At 40.1% G+C, this 27,269-nt stretch overlaps 2 protein-coding genes across 5 annotated transcripts in view; both read right to left on the bottom strand.

Annotated features, from left to right (window-relative positions):
- The window catches only part of ipo11 (importin 11), a 420,430-nt gene that overhangs the window by 129,799 nt on the left and 263,362 nt on the right, over window positions 1-27,269 (bottom strand). The gene's annotated exons all lie outside the window — the stretch shown is intronic.
- On the bottom strand, window positions 6,345-11,838 carry LOC140737830 (uncharacterized). The gene is made up of 2 exons (XM_073064514.1): window positions 11,687-11,838; window positions 6,345-8,590 (listed from the first exon to the last, which is right to left on the bottom strand). The coding sequence occupies exon 2, from the start codon at window positions 8,544-8,546 to the stop codon at window positions 6,723-6,725; it is 1,824 nt and encodes a 607-aa protein (XP_072920615.1). The 5' UTR covers window positions 8,547-8,590; window positions 11,687-11,838; the 3' UTR covers window positions 6,345-6,722.

Below are 27,269 nucleotides of genomic sequence, written 5' to 3'. Positions count from 1 at the left end.
TCTTAGTATGAGGAAATGCTAAATGGTATCCTGTGTCAAAATAGATCTTCCACAAAGTCAGAGATCTCAGTAATTTCAGTGGGGATTGTAGAGCTGTTGTATTTAGCTGTTTTTTTCTTTTTGAAAAACATCACTTTTATTGAATTGAATTGACTTTATTTCACATCCTTCACATACATAAGTAAAAATCTTTATGCTGCATCTCCGTCTAAATGTGAAATCATAGTAATTTATAATAAATAGAACAGTCAATGTAACATAGAAATACACTCAAATCAGCGCAAGTTAATCAGTCTGATATCCTGGTGGAAGAAGCTGTCCCAGAGCCTGCTGGTCCTGGCTTTTATGGTGTGGTATTGCTTCCCAGATGGTAGCAGCTGGAATAGTTTGTGGTTGGGGTGACTCAGGTCCCCAGTGATCCTTCAGGCCCCTTTTTCACACCTGCCCTTGTAAATGTCCTGAATCATGGCAAGTTCACAATGACAGATGTGCTGGGCTGTCCACACTACTCTCTGCAGAGTCCTGCAATTAAGGGAGGTACAGTTCCCATACCAGGCAGTGATGCAGACAGTCAGAATGCTCTCAGTTGTGCCCCTGTAGAAAGTTCTTAGGATTTGGGGGCCCATACCAAACTTTCTCAACCGTCTGAGGTGAAAGAGGTGCTGTTGTGCCTTTTTCACCACACGGCTGGTGTGTACAGTTCACGTGAGGCCCTCGGTGATGTGGATGCCGAGGAACTTAAAGCTGTTGACCTTCTCAACACCAGATCCATTGATGTCAATAGGGGTTTGCCCGTCTTCATTCCTCCTGTAATCCACAACCAGCTCCTTTGTTTTTGCAACATTGAGGGAGAGGTTGTTTTCTTGACATCACTGTGTCAGAGAGATGACTTCTTCCCTGTAGGCCACCTCGTTATTGTTTGAGATTAGGCCAATCAATGTAGTGTCATCGGCAAATTTAATTAGCAGATTAGAGCTGTGGGTGGCGACACAGTCATGGGTATACAGGGAGTAAAGGAGAGGACTTAGTAGACAGCCCTGAGGGGCTCCTGTGTTGAGAAGTGAGGGAGCCCACTCTTACTACCTGCTGTCGATTGCACAGGAAATCCAGGATCCAGCAGCATAAGGCTGCGGTCCCTGAGCTTCTTGTCGAGCCTGGATGCAATTGTGGTGTCAAATGTTGAACTGTAGTCCAAAAACAACATTCTCATATAGGCATCCTTCTTCCCCAGATGTGTAAGGACGGTATGTAGAGGAGTGGCTAATGCATTGTCTGTTGATCGGTTGTGTCATTAGGCGAATTGTAGGGGGGTTCAGTTTGGGTGGTAGCAAGCTGCAGATATAATCCTCGGCCAGCCTCTCAAAGCATTTGCTTATTATTGCGGTGAATGTGACAGGACGCCCATCGTTCAGGCATGTTACCTTGGTCTTTTTTGGTACAGGGACAATGGTGAATAATTTGAAGCAGGAGGGCACTCTACAGTGGGAGAGGAAGGGATTAAGAACGTCTGTAAACACACCTGCAGTTGTGCTGTGCACATCCTGAGTACTTGCCCTGGGATGTCGTCCGGTCCCGCAGCTTTGCGACTGTCCACTCGTTGGAAACATCTGCGTACTTCAGCCTCAGAGATGACCAGGCTGAAGTATGGCCTTCCTCAGAGGCTCAGAGTTAGCCACATTGAACCGAGCATAAAAGCAATTGAGCTCATCTGGGAGAGAGACTGCCATATTGGTGGCACCATGTTTGGCTTTGAAGTCTGCGATGGTATGCAGCCCTCACAAGTCACGTGTGCTAGTCGCTGTGAATCTTGACCCAATCTTGTCCCTGTATTGTTGCTTCGCAGCCTTGATAGCTTTTCGCAGATCGTAGCTGCTTTTCTTGAGCTCCAGCTGATTGCTGGCAATGTAAGCTCTATGTCGCGTGCTAAGTGCTGCTCGCACAGAACTATTGATCCAGGGTTTCTGGTTCGGGAAAACCTGGGAGATGAAGCACGTGACTCAGAGATATTCTCATCATGTCAAAGTCATCAAAACAGTCCTGCAGCATGGAGGCCATTTGGTTGGGCCAACAGTGGACGGTTTTAACTATGGCTGCTTCTTGTTTCAGCTCCTGCCTGTACATAGGGAGAAGCAGGATCGAAGAGTGGTCTGATTTTAATCATTATGAAAGGGAGTGTAACAGTGGTCGGGTGTGTTATCTCCACGAGTGCTCACCTGAACATGCTGACAAAACTTTGGAGAGACTTTCGTCAGTGACGCTCGATTAAAGTCACCAGTGATAATGAAGGCAGCCTCCGGGTGTGCAGTCTCCAGCGAGTTGATGGTCTCGTGCAGTTCCTCAAGAGCCAGGTCAGTATCAGCCTGCGGCGAAATGTACACTGCTGTGATAATAAGAGCCGTGAACTCCCTGGGCAGCCAGTAGGGTCTGCACAGTAGCACCAGGTATTCCAGGTCTGAGGAACTAAAGGATTTGAGTGCATGCACATTCTGGGGGTTGCACCAAGCATTGTTGACCATTGTACCCCTCCTCCTTTACTCTTCCCAGAGAGGTTTTTTGACAGGGAGACGGAGAGCACCCAGAGGGCTCAATAGTGTGGTCCGGTATCTCCTCCATCAGCCAGGTCTCCACGAAACACAAAACGGTACATTCCTTTGTTTCTTGTTGGTAGGAGATTCTGGCTCTCAGCTTCCACAACTTGTTGTTGTCCAGGGACTGAATGTTAGTTAGGAGTATGCTAGGGAGCGGTGGCTGATTAGCACGACAGCTCAGCCTCACCAGGCCACTGGCCGTTCTACCTTGTTTCCGGCGCTTCTTCCGAGGTAGTGGCGGCGTAAGAGATGAGTCTCCCATGGATTGCGCAAGAAGGGGATCCCAGTGTAGGAAAGGCGGCACATAGCGGGTAAATGCTGTCTTTCTTTCTTTTTTTTAAATTTTTTTATTAGTTTTTCAAAACATTTTACAAAATTAAAAACCCCAAATCCCAATGAGGAGCATTAATACAGAGCAAGGTTAAGCATACAATAACAATATGCTACAGAGGAAGAGAATTTAACAAAAAAGGACCTAAATTAAAGACAAGTGAGCTTAGTGTCCTCCCCAAACCCCACAACACAAGAAAAAAAAACAATTCCAGACCAACCACCACACAATATAGAGAGTATAAGTCCGGACAGTCAAACTCCCAGACTGTGAATACACTTAGCAACAGAGGATAATAATGCCTACTACCAGAAAAAAAAAGGGAGCTGAAAGCAAGGGACCGAAAAGAAAAAAAAACCCTAGTCAAGAGGAAGGTTATGAAAGTACTCGATAAAAGGCCCCCAGATCTTATGGAACTTTAAATCCGAATTGAGAACTGAATAATGAATTTTTTCGAGGTCCAAGCAGGCCATAATGTCGTTAAGCCATTGCGCATGAGTGGGCGGGGCAACATCTCTCCATCTAAGGAGGATCAAGCGTCTAGCCAGGAGAGAGGCAAAGGATAGTATTCGGCATTTGGTCGGACCCAGACATAAATCTGTCTCGCCCCAAAAACCGAACAGAGCAATTAAGGGGTTAGGTTCTAGGTGCTGATTCAGAATACCCGATAGTGTAGTGAAGACATCTTCCCAGAATTTCTCCAAGCTAGGACAGAGCCAGTACATATGGATGAGAGAGGCCACGCCCCTCTTGCATTTATCACAGAGCGGACTAATGCCAGGGTAGAATCGAGATAGTTTAGATTTAGACATATGGGCTCTATGAACAATCTTAAACTGTAAGAGACAATGGCGAGCACAAAGAGAGGTTGAGTTAACCGATTTGAGAACTGAGTCCCAGCTCTCCTCGGATAAGGAGATATTTAAATCCTGCTCCCAGGCCATTTTAATTTTATCCACAGGGGCCCGTCGTAAGGCTGCTAGTTTATCTTAGATAATTGAAATTAAACCTTTACCTAGTGGATTAATGGAGAGAAATAGGTCCATAGCATTTTTCGCAGGCATTTCAGGAAAGTTAGGAATTAAAGGAGCAGTAAAGTGTCGGATTTGGAGATATCTGAAAAAGTGAGCGTTAGGCAGGTTGAACTTAACAGACAGCTGTTGAAAAGAAGCGAAGCGGTTATCAATGAAGAGATCTTCAAAATGTCTAATGCCCTTCCTGTACCAAACATGGAATGCTGAATCGAACGTGGTAGGTAAAAAAAGGTGATTATGTGCGACAGGGCTAGAAATGGAAAACCCCTGGAAACCATAGCATTTCCTGAATACGCAAAGTGTGTCTAACCAGAGGATTAGCTATTGATCTGGGCAGACTGCTAGGGAGTGCAGAGCCAAGAAGTGCAGATATAGATAATTCTTTAGTGGAGCTCAACTCCATTGCCACCCAGTTAGGGCACTCAGGTTGACCGTGGAAGGAAGACCAGAAGGCAGCACAACGTATATTAGCTGCCCAGTAATATAAGCGAAAGTTAGGTAAAGCCATGCCACCCTCTTTTTTAGATTTTTGGAGGTGGGTTTTATTAATTCTAGAGCACTTATTCTGCCACAGATATGACAAAATAATAGAGTCTAAGGAATCAAAAAAAGATTTAGGAATAAAAATTGGGATAGATTGAAATAAGTATAAGAATTTGGGGAGAACATACATTTTGACAACATTGATACGACCTATCAAGGACATAGATAGAGGTGACCATTGTACCAGACTCTGTTTTGTAGCATATGAAAGATTGACAAAGTTTTCACGAAAGAGATCTTTAAACTTCCTTGTGACTGTAATTCCAAGATAAGTAAATTGATTATGGACTACTTTAAAAGGGAGATCACGAAATATTAGTTCTTGTGCTTCTTTATTAATTGGGAAAAGTTCACTCTTATGTAAGTTGAGTTTATAGCCAGAGATCTGGCTAAACTGGTCAAGAAGTGAAAACATTAGAGGTAAGGATGTAGACGGATATGAGAGAAAGAGTAGTAGGTCATCAGCATAGAGAGGTAAATGCTGTCTTTCTGATGTTCAGAAGGGTCAGTCTATCATATCTGATGTGACTATCAGCTATTGAACAGAACACGCTAAGAAAATTGGAGAAATTAGTAATATACTGTAGATTTGGAATGGAGCTTGCAACACGACCACCACACACAGCGCCATCTTTATATGATTTTTAGAAATAGAATGCTTTGGATATTTTCAAATTTTATCAAAAAACGTAAAATTTCTTTTAATTATTTACTGTCTTTCAATGCCCAATTACTAATATAGCAGCTCACAAAGCTGAATGCTTTGGGAGGCTGTCAAAGTTTTAAGGTGGAGCTTCCTCAGTGGACTATTGAAGAACCATCAACGCTCAGGCGTATCACAGAAGTCTTAAGATTCTTTTGGGCTAGTGAATTATGCACTCTGCATTTGGTGTTGCCATGAGGAGAATATAAGTAGAAAGATTTGGCGCCATTTTTCTCTACTTAGTTCAGATTTTTATTAAAAATTCCTGGCATCAGGTGGCCAGAAAGTAAAATCAGAATACAGCACAGATTAGAAGAGCGCCTATTTGCTTGCAACATAAAAGTGATCATCACTGTGGGCTCAGTGATGCACTTCAATTGAATACTGCTTTCTTCATGTTTTTTTTACTTTGATGTACTTGTTAAGCACTGACAGAGGAACTATCAGGGCATGCTCACTTTAACACACTTTATACTGCAGTATTATAAATAGAATATAATCAGTGCATCATTGGATGTACAGATCAGCTGCAGTAGGTTTCATCACCATATAATAGAGAGAACAATGGCACAGGATTGAAAAAAGTTGCATAGAGGGTTCTAAACTCACCCAGCTCCTTCATGGGCACTAGCTTTCCTACCATTGAGACAACTTCAAAATGCAACGCCACAAGAAAGGCAGCAATCACCATTAAGGTCCCTCACCACCCAAGACACACACTCCCTCTTCTCATTACTACCAGAGAGGAGATACAGGAGCCTGAAGACAAACACTCAACATTTTAGGAAGAGCTGCATCCCTTCTGCAATCAGATTTCTTAATGGGCAATTAAACTCATGAACACTACCTCACTATTTTTGCTCTTGTTTTACACTAATTTCATGGCACATGTCACTGATAATAAACCTGATAGGCTGCAGGACTCAGCTGGTGAATTAACAGTTTTAAACGTTTGCTTAAATTAAATGTCTCATAATATATCATAAAATATATATTAAATTAAAATATATGGTATTAATAAGGTACAAATCTCTCTAAAGTTTTTGAACTTTAAACACAGTTGTAATATAGGCGGTTAACTGCAGTCTCATCTTGAACAGAAGCAAGGACAATATGAATACAGTTGTTTGTCAAGGTGTATTTATTATTGAGCATGAGAACAGGCATTACATGACATTATAGGGGCCTACTTTACTAAATCAATAACAACCCACTATTTCCATACATTAATCTATATATATATATCATTTGAATTGTCATACCTCGAAGTTAAGCATATGTCTGGAATTTGTTTTTCCTAAATTATTGACACTGCCAAGGCTACAGATAAGGAAGTTTCCATGCTCTGGAACAACTGATGGCAAACTTCAATAAAATTCTGCTATATGCAGGGATTTTTAGGAACCTGAAGGGAAAATTGATGATGTATTCCCAACATAAAATGCAGATGTTATTCAAAATCAGCTGCTGCCTTTATAAGTGTTAAACTTCAGTTAATTGTATATGACTGAAAAAGGCCACAATCATAAGACAGAGTGCTCAAATAAAATAACCTGTGCTTGATTAGCAGGACATGCTATCTTCATTGTAGTTGCCTGACTCACTTCTGGGCTTGTCACGGGTTCTGGGAGTATTGTTTGCACCGGATTTGTCACATGATATCGTGCAAATGGATATACACTGTAGTACTCTACAACATTGTTCCCTTCAGCCTCTAAATCCTTAACCTTCTGCCGTAAGAGAAGAACTTTAAACGTCAGAAATAAAACTATTGTACATGCCAAGATGAAAAAGACCAAGAGTATATCAAAGGTTTGGTTCAAATTTGATAAATTTTGTTTGCAGATTAATAAGGGTTTGATTGAAATAGTCGGCATATCTGAACCTGTTAATGTGGTGAAATTTACAGGTGTGTATTCAACCGGCACCTGCACTGGAAGCATGCTTATAAACTGTTCATTGTGCTTTGCTGCAAGTGCCAACCCTCCTAAGCCTTTCTTAGTTACAGAACTGTGCTCCAGCTTGAAATAAGGATTTGGGCTCTCTGTTTTTACTGAAGTCAAGACTGCACGACTGACTGGAGATCTCATTGCAGTATTTAACCCCAAAGGATAGAAGGTGATATTACATTCACTAATCTTATTAATTCTGGCAGAATACAAGGATTTACCATGTAATTGGGGGGGACTCTGACAGCGAATGTTTAACCGAAGTGAAGATGACAACAGCCAATTTCGCAAATTGAGAATGTTACAGGTGCATTCCCAAGGATTTCCATTTACCATTAAATGAACTAGAGAAACCAGTGGCATCAAGACCTCAGGAAACAAATTTTTAAGATGGTTGTTCGCCAAATGTAGGACCTTTAATGTTTTAGCCATTCCTTCAAAAGCATCTGACTCAATAAAAGAAATTTTGTTGTTATCTAGCTGCAAATACCCTAAATGTAGTCTTTTAAATGCATTGGAATTGACATGCGTTATACAATTGTTATTTAGAGCTAAATGCCTTAAATTGTTCAGTGAAACAAAGCCATCTTTTGGGATAGCCTGTATTTTGGCATTATTGAGGTAGAGATATTTGAGATTTTCTAATCCACTGAATGAAAGGGGATGAATCAGCTCAATAGGGTTATTCGATAAAATTAGCCTCTTAAGGACCTTAAGCTGAACAAATGCATTTGATGGGATCCAAGCCAAGCAGTTATTCTGTAGATTGAGAAACTCCAGTCTTGTGAGTTGTCTGAACGAAGAATTAGATATCCACAAAATTCTGTTGTTCGCAAGATCAAGAGCACGAAGATTCATCAAACCTGTGAACATTCCACTACTGAGCAAGCTAAGAAGGTTTCCTTCAAGTTGCAAATATTGAAGTGCAGTCAAATCAGAAAGCAATCCTCCTGGAATAGAAATAATCTGATTGTGCTGCAGGTGCAAATATCGAAGTTTGGAAAGGCCTTTAAAGATTCCCAGACTGAATGTTTTTATCTGATTATTATTCAATCGCAGGTAATACAGGTTGATGAGGCTTGCAAAAGCTTGGGGATGTAATGAAATCAGACTATTATTGTCAAGAAAAAGTACGGACAATCTATTAAATCCTTCAAAATCCTTAGAAACTATAGTGGAAATATTATTTCTGCTAAGATAAATTGAAGAAGTAGTTTTTGCAAGATTCTGAGGAAAGGAAGTTAAAGCTACGTTGCAGCACTCCACCAGAGTCTTTGTACAATGCTGACAAGCAGAAGGGCAAACCAGTGAAAGGCCTTGGGGCATCAGAAGAAGGAGGCCAACAATTAGCTTTATAACTGCTAAGCAGCACTCCTTGGTAATGTAAAGTCCATCCATTTTCTTGTATTCTTGATTCCTTTATAGATTATTGTTTCATCAATCTAAAAAGACAGGACACATTAATAGAAGACCTGATTCTATTTTACCTTTTTTAACAATACAAAGCAATAATATTTATTTGTAATTTTTAAAAGTGTTTCCCCTTAAATGTCCTACTTTAAATTCTTTCTTTAGACCACATCAAATTACATGAAACAATTCACGGCTAAAAAGGAGTTTGTTGGAACAAATAGAAATGAAGATTATATTTTAAATGGCAAAAGATGGAAAGTTGCTGCTCAGAGACCTTGCTGTCTTTGCATCCAAAACTTAACATATATATAGAGCAAGGAATATTGAAGGCAAATGATTTTTCAGGTTTCATTATAAGAGCACTTGAGTACATGATAGAGGTTTCTTGTTCCAACTATATATGATTCCAGAAGATTAAGTAGTGATTTTGAATCTCAACCCAAGGAAGATTCACTAGATTGCTTCTTGGAATGCTCTTTTTTTGTCCAATAAGCCAATATTAAGTAGACAGGCCTGATACTATATTGAGCTGAGAAAAACAAGGGGTAACATTATTGAACAAAATTCTTTTGAGGCTTGATAGGTAGATAGGAAGGGCAGAGGTGAATGAGAGCAAAATGATCTTTCCTATGCCTTGTTTGTCTAGAACCAGGGTGACAGCAAGCATCTGGCATACAAGAGAGAGATGAGAATAATGTAAAAAATCTTTCAAACATTTATTGAATGTAGAGCAAATAAAATAAGCCAAAATGTCTGCTCTTCCTATTTGTTTCATTAAGATCACTTTTCTTCCAGCCACAGAAACACAATGAAGCCATTCTCATTTGGCTTTTGACCAGGGCAACAAGTGGCATAGTTGGCAGAGCTACTGCAGGACAAATTCAGCAGCCTAGGTTCAATCCTGCCTGTCAGTGCGGTCTGTGTGACTCCCTGTGATCTCATGGGTTTCCTCACTTACTCCAGAGTCCACCCACAGGAAGTACAGCTTTTATATTGCTACTTGGCGTAAAAATTCTAAAAATATGAAAATTAACCCAACTGTAGATAACATAAGAAATTAAGGGTATTATTAGATCCAAAGATGAGTCACACAAGATTGGAAAGTACATGAGAAGACTGAGAGTTTAAATATTGGGACAGGATAACAAGGAAATAGAGAGCAAAAATATATTTGCACAGAATATAAGTTTACTGTAAAACCCCTAACAAATGTATTAGAAGAAAAATAAATGAAGACTATTGCAGCTCCCTTACAGTTAGAAACAGAAAAATCTATATTAGAGAAATGAAACAAATACTTTGGCTCTGACTTCAAAGGAAAGGATACAAGTAACTTTCCAGAGATTTTAGGGGTTATAGAATCTAATGAAAGTGAGGATCCTACTTAAAGTAATGAATGCACTTCAAAAATTCTTCTCTGGTGTAATAATTCTTGGCAATAAAGTGTTGAGAGACTTGAGTTTAGAGAAGATAGAATATAAATAAGCCTTTCTTTCAAATTCGCCATACTGTCACATAATACGCTTTACTCCTCTACTGTGCAATTTTTTCCTTTACTGCTCCATACCCTTTCTGAAATTTACAATCATTCTTTAAAACAGCATGTTCCAAATTATAACAACTCAATCACAGAAACATTTTCTACCTTCTCTTGACTTTTTTAATCCAATTATCTTTAAACTGTTTCCTTTCATTATTGGCTTTCCTGCCAATGAAAATTGTTCCTGCTTCATGGTTAGTCTAATAGCCTCAAATGCAAATCTCTAACAGTATTTGGGGAATATAGGGGAATGACCATGGAAATTTGATATACTGAGGGCAGTTATCCTACATCGAATAAGCAAGGAACAGACAGAGCACAGAATCAAACTTCAAATTCCTCTCAGTTTATGTGCCTCAGCTACTAATGATGAATTATTGAGGAGCGTTAATTGTTTTCTACAGTTTGAGGCACTTTTACTGCAGGGCAAAACTATGCAGTGAAGCATATTAACAAGAACACTGTGAATCTAAACATCATTTCTAATTTTCAATATAAAGTGTCAGAAAATCTCACAAATATCTTCAACTTTATGACTCTGGAAATGGCAGCCAGCAATTTCATGTGTCTCGGCCTGAAACGTCGACAGTGCTTCTCCTTAGATGCTGCCTGGTCTGATGTGTTCCACCAGCATTTTGTGTGTGTTGCTTTCCATGTGGAATGATCCATTTTCTATCACTTATAAGCTTCAGTAAAAATATAGTCAAATTTTTAATAGTGTTTGCTTTTTATGCTAGAAGTCTTCCTTCTAAAGATGATCTCTTATGTTCTTAAGCAGATAATGCTTTCTTATTATTTTCTTTTTCTCCGTCCTGAACATATTACTTCATTGCAGGCTAATTGTTTCACAGACACTCCTTGTATCAGTGTCACTAACTATCATAACATGGGTAAGCACTGGCAGTGACTATTAACGATGCATTCTAAAACAAGAATATGGAGGACAGATGTAGAGTTCCTACTGCAGTCCTTAAAGTTGTGCATCTGGCTTGCACTACTAATGTCAAAACTGCTACTGGTATGATTGCTCAGAGGAACCCTTTCTTAGAATTTAAATCATGGAATAGTCATTTGCCATGACATGTTAATATGAACTCCTCCTTTAAACAAAACACAGTCCTGTGCTACCCTTTCTTGAAAACTCTGGTCTACCTTAGCTTCCAATACAACCCTATTTTCCCTCAATTCTCAATCAACTGAATTCAAAGATCTTTTCATTTTCCCATGGTCACTTGTAAAGATATCCAACCTACATTCATCTGGCAACTTAAACAGAATAAAATTTTTCAGGAACATAGTTTGGTACCTAACAACAGATAATATGGAAAGTGAACAAGAGCTTAGTTGAAAAGACAGATTACCGGTATATGGTGCATCTTCAAGGGAGAAAGGAAGGCAAAGAGGCATAGAGATTTAGGGAGAGAACTGCAAAGCTTATCATTGTATTACCAAACAGTCACTTTGCATATTAGAATGCTTTATTGCTAAACCAAACTGCACATCATCCTAATTCAGCTAACACTGTTAAATTACATACTTTAACTAAGAAAGAGCAAAACTAGGAACTTTAAACATATTATCTCACCTGAATGAATCAAATAATGCTGCTTTACAATAAAGCTGTTTGTCTATCAAAAGATGTAAGATAGAAACCAAAGCGCAAATTAAAACAAATGTACAAATGAAACAAAAGAATTAACTTGTTGTAGGGTAGTGGAAAATTCAACTTCAGGAACTGTTCACATCCCTTGGTGTGTTTCCGGAAACAGACAGGAATTGACTATGCCCTGTATTCCTTAGCTGTGATTGGACACAATACATATTTCCATGGAAACAGGAAACTGCAACAGGACAATATTCAATTGTTAGTTATGAACCACTTCTGTTAAGGCTATTTCAGCAATATCTGGTCTTCTGAAAGTTTAAGCTGTTAAAGACCTGGTTTTATTTAATTGCCTGAATTCAGTCTGAAAATTAGCAACAGTGCAAAAAATTTGAGAAAGTATAAAAAAGGAAGCATTTCCTGGCTATTCAAATTGTTGATTTTATCTCCCCGCCCCCCACTAGATTGTCTAAGTCAAAAGAAGCTTCAAAAGATATTGAGACAAACACTATTTCAATCCCAAAGATTTTCAGTGCTAGTGACATTAAAGTTTGAGGACATAATAATGCTGTATTTATTTATTTGAAAGTAATAGGTAACTTGCTTAAAATAGTATTGTATAATTAATACACAGAAAATTATATTAATTAAAAAATAATCTACTTCATGGATATAGCTATAAAAAAACTGCAAAGATGCATCATTACACATATAAAATTTGCCACCAAATGAAAAAAAAATTTAGCTGCAATATATCTAGCTTCATAAATAATAGTTCAGAAGTCTATCAGCCTTTCAAATACTTTTTTAAAATTCCTTTATTTACCCAAGCTTATTTATAAATATCCCATAGGTGAAGACAAATGAGACTGCAGATACTAGAATCTAGTGCAATGAACAATTTGCTGAAGGAGCTCAGCAGGTCGAGCAGCATCTGAAGGAGGAAAAGAACTGTTGAAACCCTGCACGATGACAAGATTCCCAGGATCCAGTGTATAGCACTTACACGGGTAGCATTTTTTCAAGGTGGCTTTGTGAACTTCTTCAAATGTTTTTCTCTATTCAACTGTCAAGCTCTTCCTTTGATAGAACTTGGAACAAGGTCTCCATTTCAAAAGTCAATGTCAGGCATTTCAATGACGTGTCTCACCCAGTGTTGTTGATTGGGTACAAGAGCATTAAGATTGGGAGAAAAGGCTGAAGTTGGTTCACTTATCCTTCCAGTGAATTTGGACGTTTTTGCGGAGACAATGTTGGTGAGATTTTCCCAGCACCTTAAGATATATGCCTGGTAGTTCAGATGCTAGAAGCATTTATGGATCACTGCTGTGGAGAAAAAAGTAGGCTTTACGCTAGGTCTGAAGTCCTCAACTTCCAACAATCGTTTTCCTCAGACACCTTCAGTCTGTGGCTAGGGTCAAGAGGGTGTGACTACGAGTAGGGCAAGTAAGGGGATCCAAGAGTTTGTGCCGGAGGAGGCTCAGCCTTTGAGCTTGCCAAGAGGTCTGAGATAGTTGCATTCTGTGAGGCTGAGAGCGGAGGTTGTAAGAAGGGTGAGCAACCAACTCATGGCATTGTGGTTCAGGAAGCAATTCACTAGGGGAGAGAGATTAGACAAATACAGTTGTACTTGGGGATATTATAGACAGGGGAATGTGATAAATGTGAGGACAGCATAGTTTTACATGTGTAGAAGAGCCCAAGGCCTGGGGTTATGTTACATTTCTTTTGCTGTACTGCCTATGAAATTGTACATTCAGTACACTTGCCAGAGAAAAAATATAGTTCTACCCTCAAGCAACTTCATAAATGTGAAAACCATTAGAGTACTGTACTCTTCTTTAATCTGTGCATCTTCAGCATTATAATTCAAAGCAAACTTATCACCAAACTCATCAGGAACTCAACAGCTCCCTTTGCAACTGGATTATTGACTTCCTAACCAAAAGACCACAATCAATAAGGATAGGCAGGAACACTTCAGCCATGATTACATTCAGCACTGGTGTTCCACAAGGCTGTGCCCTCAGCCCCTATTCTAATCCCTATAAAAACTCATGACTGCATGGCCAGATACTACTCTAACTCCATTTACAAGATGGCAGATGATACCACTATAATGGGCTATACTTCAAATAACAGTGATTCAGAGTAGTGACTCAGAGTAGTGATTCAGACTAGCAGGAGATCGAGAGGCTAGTGGCACACTGCTGTGACAATCTTTCACTCAATGGCAACAAAAGAGCTGGTTATGGACTTCAGGAAGGGAGGTGGTGGATATGTTCCTGTTTTTCACTTCAGCAGTGCTGAGGTCAAGAAGGTTGAGAATTTCTCATTCTTAGGAGTAAACATTACCAATAACTTGTCCTTGTCGAACTACATACATGCCACAGCCAAGAAAGCTCACCTGTGCCTCTACTTCCTCAGGTTAAAGAAATTTGATATGCCCCTTTGACCCTCACTATCCTGATGCATCATGATTTGATATGGCAACTGCTCTGCCCATGACTGCAAGAAATTGGATAGCGTTGTGAACATTATGGAAACCAGCCATGGACTCAGGTCAACACTTCTTTACTTCTATCTTGGTAAAGCACCAATCATAATAAAAGACCCCATACACCTCAGACAATTGATCTTCTTCTGTTTCCCCATAGGTAAGCAGACACAAAAGCCTGAAAGCATGTACCACTAGGCTCTATCGTGGTGTTATAATAGTATTGAACAGTTAAGATTGTCTCTTGACCTCACAATCTTCCTTAATATGACTTCCCCGGGTTATGAACGAGTTCCGTTCCTGAGTCCGTCTTTAAGTTGGATTTGTACGCAAGTCGGAACAGGTACATCCAGTATTATTTAGCATCAGTTACTCAAACATTTGTCTTAGTATATAGTATATATTTTACCTTTCTATGCATATAAAACACTGAAGAAACGTATGTACTTCAATAATTAAACAACTGCGTTGCTTAGTAATAATTGCAGCTTTCATCAGGGCAGGGCCTTTCACATGCTCCATTATTCTCATTTTATCCTCTACCTGTAAAAGTTGTTCTTTAAAGTTGTTCCGATCGCTGACAGACTGTAGCCTAAAGCTTTTCCAATGACCTATGGCGTTTCACCTCTTTCCAATTGCTTTATTATTTCCACTTTATTTTCAATCGCGATCGTTTTCCGTCAACAGAACAGAAAACTGTGGATCTTATGTTCTATCACTGAGCAGCAGTGAACCGTCTGATTGGCCTATCAGAGTTCTCTTTAGGAACTAATTTACTGTATCAGCATTTCTGATCTGGCTATTGTTCACGATCGCACTTAATTAAAAAATCAGGCCAAGTCAAGTCACGTCACTTTTATCGTCATTTCGATCATAACTGCTGGTACAGTACATAGGAAAAATTAGACAATGTTTTTCAGGAGCAGCACAGCAGCAGCTGTGGGTGGCAGGTCTTGTGCTGCTCTGGGTCCTAAAGTCCACCCGCACTGAGACAGGTTAAATGGGACAAGTGGGGGCGGTGCTGACTAGAAAAGTTGTGGGGGGGGGGATCAGGGTGAATCTTGCTAAGAAATATTTAAGCTGAATACAAAGTTACACACTCAACACTGTTAATGGCAACGACTTAAAATGGTGGACGGCGTCGTGATCTGACTTAAGATGGCGGACTGCGTTCTCCTCCCTCCATTCATAAGTACGAGTTGTCCCTAAGTCAGACGTTCGTAACTCGGGAACTGTCTGTATTGTTTATCTGCAGTTACCCCATAAATGTAAAAGATTATTCTGCACTCTTACTGTTTTACCTTCTACTTCCTCAATGTACTGTTGTAATGAATTGATCTGTAGAAACAGTATGCAAGACAAGCTTTCACAAGCTCGTACAAGCGACAATAATAAACCGACTTGCCAATTTACCCTGCTGACATTTAGATGTCTGCAGGAATTGTATATTTCATTTTAATTTATGTTGTTCAAGGTTTTTCTTTAGTGATTATTATAATTAACTTTGGTTATTAAGAACAACAGTGAAAAAATGGGTCTTCTTTTCCTCGTGTTCAGATTCATTGAATATGCTGTGAACTTTACCAAGTAATGGTACAAAACAGAAGAAATGCACCTGCACACAATTTCCATGGTGTCCAGCGTTCCTCTCAATACCATTCTTGTCATAATCACATGAAAATAGTTGCATCACAATATATTTCAGGACTTTTTACAGAGAAAATTATTATTTTCTATTGCTTGTTATCATGCTTGTAATGAGTCACAAACCACTTTCAAAAATGTATTCCTAATTGTTGTTGTTCCTGAAGGATGACCAGCTCCCCAAAAAGTGCACTTGCATGATAAAACATTGTCTTTAACTGCACCACTAAGTTGAATAAATTCATGATCTGCATTATTTTGTTCCTGCTTGCAATTTATTTTGGTACTATTCTGCAAACCAAAAACACATTTGTCGATTTTATACATGATGCATTCCTTAGATGCCCTAAAATATGACTGGCAGTTTCAAAATCAAAGTTAAGTTTAATATCGTATGTACAAGTACTTGTATGAAATGGAAGAACGTGCTGCAGTATCACAGGCACAAAACTTCATATAATCAGCATTTACATGAAAGAAAACATGAAAGTACATAATTTACAATAAAGAACACAATTAGAATAAAAAAATTAGGTTGTGCCAGCCAGTTCAAGGGAAGTACCTGTTCTTGAACCTGGTGGTATATGACTTCAGGCTTCTATACTTCCTGCCTGATGGTAGCTGTAAAGCTATTTGACCCATTGAGTTTGCTCCACCATTTGATTATGGCTGATTCATTTTTGCTCACCAGCCCCAATCTCCTGCCTCTCTCCATATCCCTTTATGCCATGACCAATCAAAAATTTATCAAACTCTGCCTTAAATATACATAAAGGCTTAGCCTCCAAAGACACCTTTAGCAACGAATTCCAGAGATTCACCACATTCTGCCTAAAGAAATTCCTCCTCATCTCCCTTCTAAAAGGACATCCCTCGATTCTGAGGTTGTGTCCTCTGGTCTTAGACTCCTCCACCATAGGAAACATCCTTTCAAAATCCACTCTATCAAGGCTTTTCAACATTCAATAAGTGTCAATTAGGTTACTCCGCATTCTACTGAATTCTTTTGACGGCTCAGAGCCGCCAAACGCTCTTCATATGACAAGCTGCTCAATCCTGCCGAAGGGTTTTGGCCCAAAATGTCAACTGTATTTTTTTTTCCATAGACATTGCCAAGCCTGCTGAGTTCCTCCAGCATTTTGTGTGGGTTGCCCGTTCAATCCTGGAATAATTTTCATGAATCTTCTTTCAACCTTCTTCAATGTTAGCACACCACTGCTTTATAAAGTTTCAACATTACATCCTTGCTTTTATATTCTAGTTCTCTTGAAATCAATGCTAACATCACATTTGCTTTCCTCACCACAGACTCAAACTGCAAGTTAACCTTTAGGGAATCCTGCACTAGCACTCCCAAGTTCCTTTGCACCTGAGATTTTTAAAGTTTTCTCTCCATTTAGAAAGGAGTCTGGCCTTTTATTTTTTCTATCAAAGTGTATGGCCATACACTTCCCAACACTGTATTCCATCTGCTATTTCTTTGCCCATTCTCCTAATCTGTCCAAGACCTTCTGTAGCCTCCACTTCCTCAAAACTATCTGCCCCTCCATCTATCCTTGTATCATATGCAAACTTTGCAAAAAACCATCAAATCCACCATCCAAATCACTGACATATAAAAAGCAGTCCCAACACAGTCCTGTGGCACACTAGTCACCAGAAGCCAACCAGAAAAGACTCCCTTTATTCCCACTGTTCGCTTCCTGCCAATCAGCTACTGCTTTATTCATGCTAGTATCTTTCCTGTAATACCACAGGCTCTCAACAGCCTCATGTGTGGCACCTTGTCAAAGGCCTTCTGAAAATCAAGTACAGCCTACTTTATCATGTGCCTCCAAGTAACCAGAAACCACATTCCTAACAAACGACTTCAACACCTTCCCAACCACTGAGATCAGGCAATAATCTGGCCTAAAATTTCCTTTCTTCTGCCTCTCCCTTGTTGAAGGGGGGAGAGGCATTTGCAATTTTCCGGTCTCCAGAACCACTCCAGAATATAGTGATTGTTGAAAGATCATTAATAATGCTTCCACAAACTCTCCAGCCACTTTTTCAGAACCCTGGGTTGTGCACTAACTGGTCCAGGTGACTTATCTACCTTCAGACCTTTCCGTTTCCCAAGAACCTTCTCTCTAGCAATACCAACTTTACACACTTTTGACCCCTGACACTCTGGAACTTCCACCATACTGCTAGTGTCTTACACAGTGAAGACCGATGCAAAATATATATTCAGTTCATCTGCGATTTCCTTGTCTCCCATTACTATTTCTCCAGCATAATTTTCTAGTGGTCTGATATCCACCTTCGCCTCTCTTATATATCACATTATGCATCTGCAGATTTTCTCTTGTTTATGTATCTGAAGAAACTTTTGGTATCCTCTTTAATATTATTGGCTAGCTTACTTTCACATCCTAATGACTGTTTGGGGGTTTATATATAACTCCCATCAGGGTCTTTTTAGCCTTGAGTTCCTTAGCTATATCCACAATGATTCAACACCAATGTCACTTCTTACTAATGATTTAATTTTGTTTTAAACCAACACAGCCAAGCTACCCATTCTGCCCATCTGCCTGTCCTTTCAATACAATATGTATCCTTCGACGTTAAACTCCCAAGTATAATTTTTTCAGCCGTGATTCAGTGATGCCTACATCACACATGCCAATCTCCAACTGTGCTACAAGTTCATCTACCTTATTCCATACACTGCATGCAATGAAATGTAACACCTTCAATCCTGTATTCATCCTTTTCAATTATACCTGCCTTTTACATTGCAACTTAGCTTGTTGACTTCATCAGCCTTTCCTTGCTAGGAGACTCACTGCACCTTGCCTTCATTTGTAAACCAACTGGCTTATCCTCAACACTGTCACTCCAGTTCCCATCACCCTGGCAAGTTAGTTTAAATCTTCCCAAACAAATCCAGCAAACATGCCCCTAAGAATATTGGAACCCCTGTGCTACAGGGGTAACCTATCCCTTTAATACAGGCCATACTTTCCCCAGAAGAAATCCCAATGATCCATAATTCTGAACCCCTGCCCTCTGCACCTGTACCTCAGCCACATTCTCCTGCCACATCATCTTATTATTATCCTCACTGGCAGGTAGTGCAGGCAGCAATCCAGATTACTACCCTAGAGGTCTTGCTTTTCAGCTTTCTACCAACCTCCCTAAAATATCTCTTCAGGACCTTCTCACCTTGACTACTTATGTTATTGGTGCCAATTTGCACCAAGACTTCTGGCTGTTCACCCTCACCCTTGAGAATGCTACAAAAGGCAATTCCAAGAAACATGCAATGTTTTCACCTCAGTAAACAGCTTCTTTCAACACGTTTTTATTTTTGTTGTTATTTACTTAAGCTCAATTCCTTCCACATAAAAGGTTGTCTTTATTAGCATTTAATAGGACGCTATTTTATTATTTCCAAACCACAAAAGAATTCAGCTTCCCTCAGTATTATTATTGTTCCTTACACAAAAAAGTAATGGTCTGCTTCATATAGAGACTGGTCACTGCAAACAAAGAATGATCAATTATCATGAATTTTCATTCTACAAAGCCACCTGTGGCTTTCTCATATCCTCCAGGTTACAATGAACAAAGCATTATGAATATTCACTAGAACCCAGTTAGGAGCTCATGCAATTCATACACTGACAGAAACATGCCTGACAAGAAGGTAGCAGGGAAACTTAATTGTACCTACTTCCATATGGCATCAACTATGAAAAATTATAAAAAAGCCTCCACAGCATCAAAGTGTTCAGCAAAGCTTGCAATTGGTAACAAAAACACAGCAATTATGGCAAATTAGAATTTAAAAAATACAAACGCATCCTGTTGTGAACAGCAGCAATTATCTGCTCTTTTGAACTTCTAATTAGCATTTAGAGCTTGGAAAGATGTAGTGTATCCTAGCATTTTCAAGTTTTAGTTTAATGGGTATGTTAATCCCATTCAAAGTATTATAGTTTAAAGTATAAAGTATGTTTAAAACAGGTTGGCAAAACCCCTCAAAATGAGATACCCGAACAATACATAGAAGCCAATTAATAAATTAGTCAGGTGAAATGGAGTGTTCATGTCCTACCTCAAGCAACACATGATTGTGCTATCAGAGACTCAAAAGTGCAGTAGTGGATGACAGTAACTTGATAAGATTTTAAAAAATAATCAGAACTGCATTCATGATCAATGTCAGACAGGCTTATCATTTGCTGCAGTAATGTATCAAAACATCATGCCACTATCATAATCAGAAAACCCAGGAGTTGTTGTGTTACTGATTATAAGTGGTAATGATTAAAAGCAAAAAGAGCTGAACACAGGTATTTGAAGCTGATTTTTTAATCAAACTATGCTCCATACTCAGAATAAAATCAACTAAACATAATATTTACGCTTAGATGATAAAATAGTCCATTTGATTTGATATAATCAATGCATTACCACAATGTAAAAGACAACTTTATAAACATAATTTTAAAATTAGAAGTCGTAACAACTAAATAAACTGATGCATTTTGCAAGACCACATCTGAAAACAAACTCTATGGACATAGGAGTTACCTTTCCTCCATCTGGAACACAGACACACTTTTCCAGAAATGCAAACTGTTCATAACAGCAGAACTGAAGAAATCAGAGGAGAACAGCCCCAGGCCTACTCTGCCAACAAATTAAATCACGGTTAATCATCTACTAAGTGTCCAGCCCCATATCCCTGGATTCCTTTAATATCCTAAAACCTATCAACCTCTGCTTGAACACAATCAATGAGTGAACCTCACATGCTTTGATGTAGTGAATTTTGAAGATTCCTCACCTTTTCCTTGACGAAATTTCACCCATTTCGATCTTGAGTGGTCTACTCTCATTCTGAGGCTGTAACTTCTGCTCCAGGCTCCTAGCAAGAGGTACATCCTCCCCATACATACCCCCATCAACACCCAAGAAATAAATGTTTCAGTGAGGACACCTCTTCCTACGCTCTAGAAAATCAAGGCCAATCTTCCTTGATCACTTCTTGTATGATTGACCCATCAGCCTACAAATCACTCTGGTGAATTTCTGCTGCACATTTTTTGTGGTAAGTATATGTTTTTTAAATACAAAGAGGCCATAATTATACACCATACACCAGGTATTCAGTAATGTTAATACTAAAAACTCACATGGAAATGTGCATTTCTCACACAGATGGCTGAGCTTATTAGTTACATTATTCTTATTAAATGGATTAATGACATTTTCTTGAAAATACTATCCCTCATTTAACCCATTGAAATAAAAATTGATTTGAAGAGTATGTGTGATTAAATTACTTATTCAGACTGAATATAGAGCCACAATTATAGAAGACTTTGGGTTTAAGAAGGCGCAGAGCAGTTATTTGCAATGATTATTCCGCTAGAACAGGGGTTCCCAACCTGGGATCCACTGATCCCTCGATTAATGGGATTTGTCCATAGGGTGGGAACCCCTGGTGTAGAACATGGCTGTTCAAACATCTGTATTTTATATTTCTAATTTGTAAAAGTAAAAGGAAACCAAAGAATAAATAAAACAACTCCACTGCCGGCCTGAAGGAATGTCATAATAAATTTATAATTGAGAAGACATATATGGCTCACAAGAACACTTGGAAAAGCAAATATAATCACAAAAGACCCATCACTAGAATTCTGACATGAACTAAACTGAGAGGTAGAGCAATAGAAGCTTGCCATTATCTCTGGGGGAAAAGATATATTTAGATTTCAAGAAACAAACAGCCTAACTTAAAGTTTTCTCTCTCAAATTGAGAATCAGGATAACGTAACAATCACTCAGCTCCATTTGCCTGCTCTTCCATTCCCTCTATTGGACGTCCTTGGAAAGGGAAACAAGACTGTACACTAGTACCATAAACACAAGAGATTCTTCAGATGCTGGAAATCCTGGACCACCATAAGACATAGGAGCACAAATGAGGAGTCTGGTTCGCCATTCCATTATTTATAATCTCAGATTCCACTCAACCTCATACACCTGCCTTCTCACCATACCTTTTGATGCCCTGACTAATCAGGAAACGATCAACTTCCACCTTAAATATACCCATGGACTTGGCCTCCACTGCAGTCTGGAGCAGAGCATTCCACAGATTCACTACTCTCTGGTTTAAAAAAAAATTCTTCTTACCTCTAAAAGGTCGCCCCTCAGTTTGATGCTGTGCCGTCTAGTTCTGGATATAGGAAACATCCTCTCCACGTCCACCTTATCTAGTCCTTTCAACATTCGGTAGGTTTCAAGTCAAGTCAAGTCAAGTCACTTCTATTGTCATTTCAACCATAACTGCTGGTACAGTCCACAATAAAAACAAGACAATGCTTTTCAGGACCATGGTACTACATGAAACAATGCAAAAACTACACTGAACTACGTAAAAACAACACAGTAAAAAAACTACACTAGACTACAGACCTATCCAGGACTGCATAAAGTGCACAAAATAGTGCAGGCATTACAATAAATAATAAACAAAGACAATAGGCACAGTAGAGGGCAGTAAGTTGGTGTTAGTCCAGGCTCTGGGTATTGAGGAGTCTGATAGCTTGGGGGAAGAAACTGTTACGTAGTCTGGTCGTGGGAGCCCGAATGCATCGGTGCCTTTTCCCAGACGGCAGGAGTGAGAAGAGTTTGGATGAGGGGTGCGTGGGGTCCTTCATAATGCTGTTTGCTTTGCGGATGCAGCGTGTAGTGTAAATGTCTGTAATGGCAGGAAGAAAGACCCCGATGACCTTCTCAGCTAACCTCACTATCCGCTGCAGGGTATTGTGATCTGAGACGGTTCAATGGGATATTCCCACATTCATCTAAATTCCAGTGAGTACAAGCCCAAGGTTGCTAAACGCTCTTCATATGTTAACCGTTTCATCTCGGAATCATCCTCGTGTACCTCCTCTGGATTCTCTCCAATGACAATCCTTTCTGAGATATAGTGCGCAAAACTGTTGACAATACTCCAAGTGCAGCCTGATGAGTGTTTTATAAAGCTTCAGCATTATCCCCTTGCTTTTATATTCTATTCTCATTGAAATAAATGCCAACATTGCACTTGCCTTCTTTACCACAGACTCAACCTGTAAATTAACCTTCTGGAAGTCTTACACAAGGATTCCTAATTCCCTCTGCACCTCTGATGTTTGAATTTTCTCCCATTCAGACAATAGTTTGTACTATTGTTCCTTTTACCAAAATGCATCATCATACATTTCCCAACATTGCATTCCATCTGCCACTTTGTTGCCTATTCTTCCAATTTGTATAAGTCCTGCTGCAATCGCATTGCTTTCTCAGCATTACCTACCCCCCCCACCTATCTTTATATCATCTGCAAACTTTGCAACAAAGCCATCAATTCAATTATCTAAGTCATCGATAAACAATGTGAAAAGCAGCACTTCCAATACTGACCGCTGAGGAACACCACTAGTCACTGGCAGCCAACCAGAAAGGGCCCCTTTTATTCCCACTCGCTGCCTCCTGCTTATCAACCACTGCTCTATCCATGCCAGGATCTATCCTGAAATGCCATAGGATTTTATCTTGTTAAGCAGCCTCATGAGTGGCACCTTATCAAATGACTTTTGAAAATCCAAGTAAATGACATCCACGGAACAGCTTATCCACTGATGTCTATTATAAAACTACGGACTCTCAGTTACCTGGACTATACCTCCCCACCGTGTTACTTGTAAAACCGGCACCCCCTTCTCTCAATTCCTCTGCCTCTGCTGCTTCTACTCTCAGGATCAGGCTTTTCATTCTAGCACGAAGGAGACATACTCCTTTTTCAAAGAAAGGATCTTCCCTTCCTCCACCATCAATGCTGCCCTCAACCACATCTCATCCATTTCACACACGTCTGCTCTTACCACATCCTCCCGCCACTCTATCACAGATAGGGCTCCTCTTGTCCTCACCTACCACCTCAGCAGCCACCACGTCCAGCACATAATTCTCCGAAATTTCCGCCATCTCCAACAGAATCCCACCACCAAGCACATCTTTCCCACCCCCACCGCCTGATTTCCACAGGGATCTCTCCCTATGCGACTCCCTTGTCCATTCATCCCTCCCTACTGATCTCCCCCCTGGCACTTCCCCTTGCAAGCACAGAAAGTGCTACACCTGCCCCTACATCTCCTCCCTCACTACAATTCAGGGCCTTAAACAGTCCTTCCAGGTGAGGTAACATTTCACCTGTGAGTCTGTTGGGGTCATATACTGTGTTCAGTGCTCCCGGTGTGGCCTCCTGTATATCGGTGAGACCCAACATAGACTGGGAGACCACTTCACCGAGCACCTATGCTCCGTCCACATGCAAAAGCAGAATCTCCCAGTGGCCACCCATTTAAATTCCACTTCCCATTCCCATTTTGATATGCCCAACCATGGCCTCCTCCACTATCATGATGAAGCCATAATTAGGTTGGAGGAACAACACCTCATATTCCGGGTGGGTAGCCTCCAACTTAAATGGCATGACCATTGATTTTTTGGACTTCCAATAATGTCTCCCACCCCCTCTCTCCATCACCATTTCCCATCCTCTTTTCTGTCCCTCACCTTATGTCCTTGCCTGCGCATCACCTCCCTCTGGTGCTTCTCCCCCCTTTTCTTTCTTTCATGGCCTTCTGTCTCTTTTATCAATTTACTTCCCAGCTCTTTTCTTCATTCCCTTCCCCCTTCAGGTTTCAACTATCACCTTGTGTTTCTGCCAGATTGTGTCCTCATCATTTTGGAGAGGGAGAGGGAGTAGTCAGATGTCTTGGTACATATTGGTACCAATGACATAGGAAGGAAAAGCAAAGAGGTCTTGAAAAGAAAATTTAGAGAGGTAGGTTCTGGATTGCTGGCCATGCACCAGTGAGGGTAGAAACAGGATGATTTGGCAGATAAATGCATGGCTGAGAAGCTGGTGTGGGGGGCAGGGCTTCAGGTTCTTGGATCATTGGGATCTCTTCTGGGGGAAGTATGACTTGTACAAAAGTAACAGGTTGCACCTGAACCCAAGACGGAACCAATATTCTCACGGGAAGGTTTGTTAGAGCTGCTGGAGAGGGTTTAAATTAATTTGGCAGGGGGGTGGGCACCAGAGTAAAGAGACTCAGGACAGGACAGATGGTAAAAAAGTAAAGAGAGCACGCAGTCATACTGACAGGAAGGGCAGACAGGTGATGGGACTTAGTTGCAGCCAACAGATTGAGTATCAAATCATTAGGGATGCAGAATCAGAAAGGATAGCAATAACGGTACTCAAGGTGTTGTACTTAAATGCCTGTAGTATAAGAAATATGGTGGATGATCTTGTTGCAATATTACAGACTGCGTGGTATGATGTTGTGGCCATCACTGAATAGTGGCTGAAGGATGGCTGTAGTTGGGAGCTGAATATCCAAGGTTACACATTATCTCAGAGGAATAGGAAGGTAGGCAGAGGGGGTGGTGTGGCTCTACTGGTAAAGAATGGCATCAAATCATTAGAAAGATGTGACACAAGATCGGAAGGTATTGAATCCTTGTGGGTTGAGTTAAGAAACTGCAAGGGTAAAAGGACATTGATGGCAGTTATATAAAGGAACCCCAACAGTTGCTGGGAGGTGGATCACAGGTTACAATAGGAAGTAGAAAAGGCGAGTCAAAAGGGCAATCTTATGGTAGTCATAGGAGATTTTAACATGCAAGTCGATTGGAAAAATCAGGTTGGAAATGGATCTCAAGAGAGTGAGTTTGTTGAATGCCTAAGAGATGGCTTTTTAGAGCAGTTAGTCTTTGAGCCTTCTAGGGGATCAGCTATACTGGATTGGGTGTTATGTAATAACCGTAGGTGATTAGGGAGCTTAAGGTAATAGAACCCTTAGGAACCAGTGAGCACAATACGATTCAGTTCAACTTGAAATTTTATAGGGAGAAAATAAAGCCTGATGTGGCAGTATTTCAGTGGAGTAAGGGAAATTACAGCGGTATGAGAGAGGAGCTGGCTAAAGTAAATTGAAAGGAGCTGCTGGCAGGGATATCAGCAAAGCAGCAATGGTGTGCATTTCTGGGAAAAAATGAAGGTGATGCAGGACATATGTATTCCAAAAAATAAGGAAATACTCAAATGGTGAAATAGTACAACCATGGCCGACAAGGGTGTAAAAGCAAAAGAAAGGCATACACCAAAGCAAAAATTAATGGGAAGATAGAGGATTGGGAAGTTTTTAAAAACCTACAGACAGCAACTGAAAGAATCATTAGGAGAAAAAAGATGAAATATGAAAGCAAGCTAGCAAATAATATCAAAGTGGATAGCAAAAGTTTTTTCAAGTACCGGTATGTTAAAAATAAAGGAGAAATGAGAATGGATATAGGACTGCTAGAAAAATGAGGCAGGTGAGATAATAACCAGGGAACAAGGAGATGGCTGATGAACTAAATGAGTATTTTGCATCAGTCTTCACTGTGGAAAACACTAACAGCATGCCTGATGTTGAAGTGTGTGAAGGAAGAGAAGTGGGTGCAGTTGCTATTACAAGAGAGAAGGTGCTCAAAAAGCTGAAAGACCTAAAGGCATATAAGTCACCTGGACCAAGTGAACTGCACACCACGGTTCTGAAAGAGGTAGCGTTAGAGATTGTGGCAGCTTTAGAAATGATACTTCCAAAAATCATTGGACTCTGGCATGATGCCAGGGGACTGGAAAATTGCAAATGTCACTCCACTCTTTAAGAAAGGAGGAAGGCAACAGAAAGGAAATTATAGACCAGTTAGCCTGACCTCAGTGGTTGGGAAGATCTTGGAGTCAATTGTTAAGGATGAGGTGATGGAGTACCTCGTGACATAGGACAAGATAGTACAAAGTCAGCATGGTTTCCTTCAGGGAAAATCCTGCTTGACGAACCTGTTGGAATTCTTTGAGATTACAAGTAAGTTAGTGGTGGTTGTATATTTAGACTTTCAGAAGGCCTTTGACAAGATGCCACACATGAGGATGCTTACCAAGTTAAGATATTGGTAGGAGGCAGCGTGTGGGAATAAAAGGATCCTTTTCTGATTGGCTGCCAGTGCCTAGTAGTGCTCCGCAGGGGTCTGTGTTGGGACTTCTTTTTATGCTGTATATAAATGATTCAGATGATGGAATAGTATGCTTTGTTGCCAAGTTTGAAGATACTATGAAGATTGGTGGAGGGGCGGGTAGTGTTGAGGAAACAGGTAGGATGCAGAAGGATTTAGATTAAGAGAATAGGCAAGAAACTGGCAAATGAACTACAATGTTGGAAAATGTATGATTATGCACTTTGGTAGTAGAAATAAATGTGCAGACTACTTTCTAAACATGGAGAAAATCCAAAAATCTGAGATGTAAAGGGATGTTGG

Source organism: Hemitrygon akajei, chromosome 13 (genome assembly GCF_048418815.1).
Source record: "Hemitrygon akajei chromosome 13, sHemAka1.3, whole genome shotgun sequence".
Classification (NCBI taxonomy): domain Eukaryota; kingdom Metazoa; phylum Chordata; class Chondrichthyes; order Myliobatiformes; family Dasyatidae; genus Hemitrygon; species Hemitrygon akajei.
This window is presented reverse-complemented; position numbering and strand designations above follow the sequence as displayed.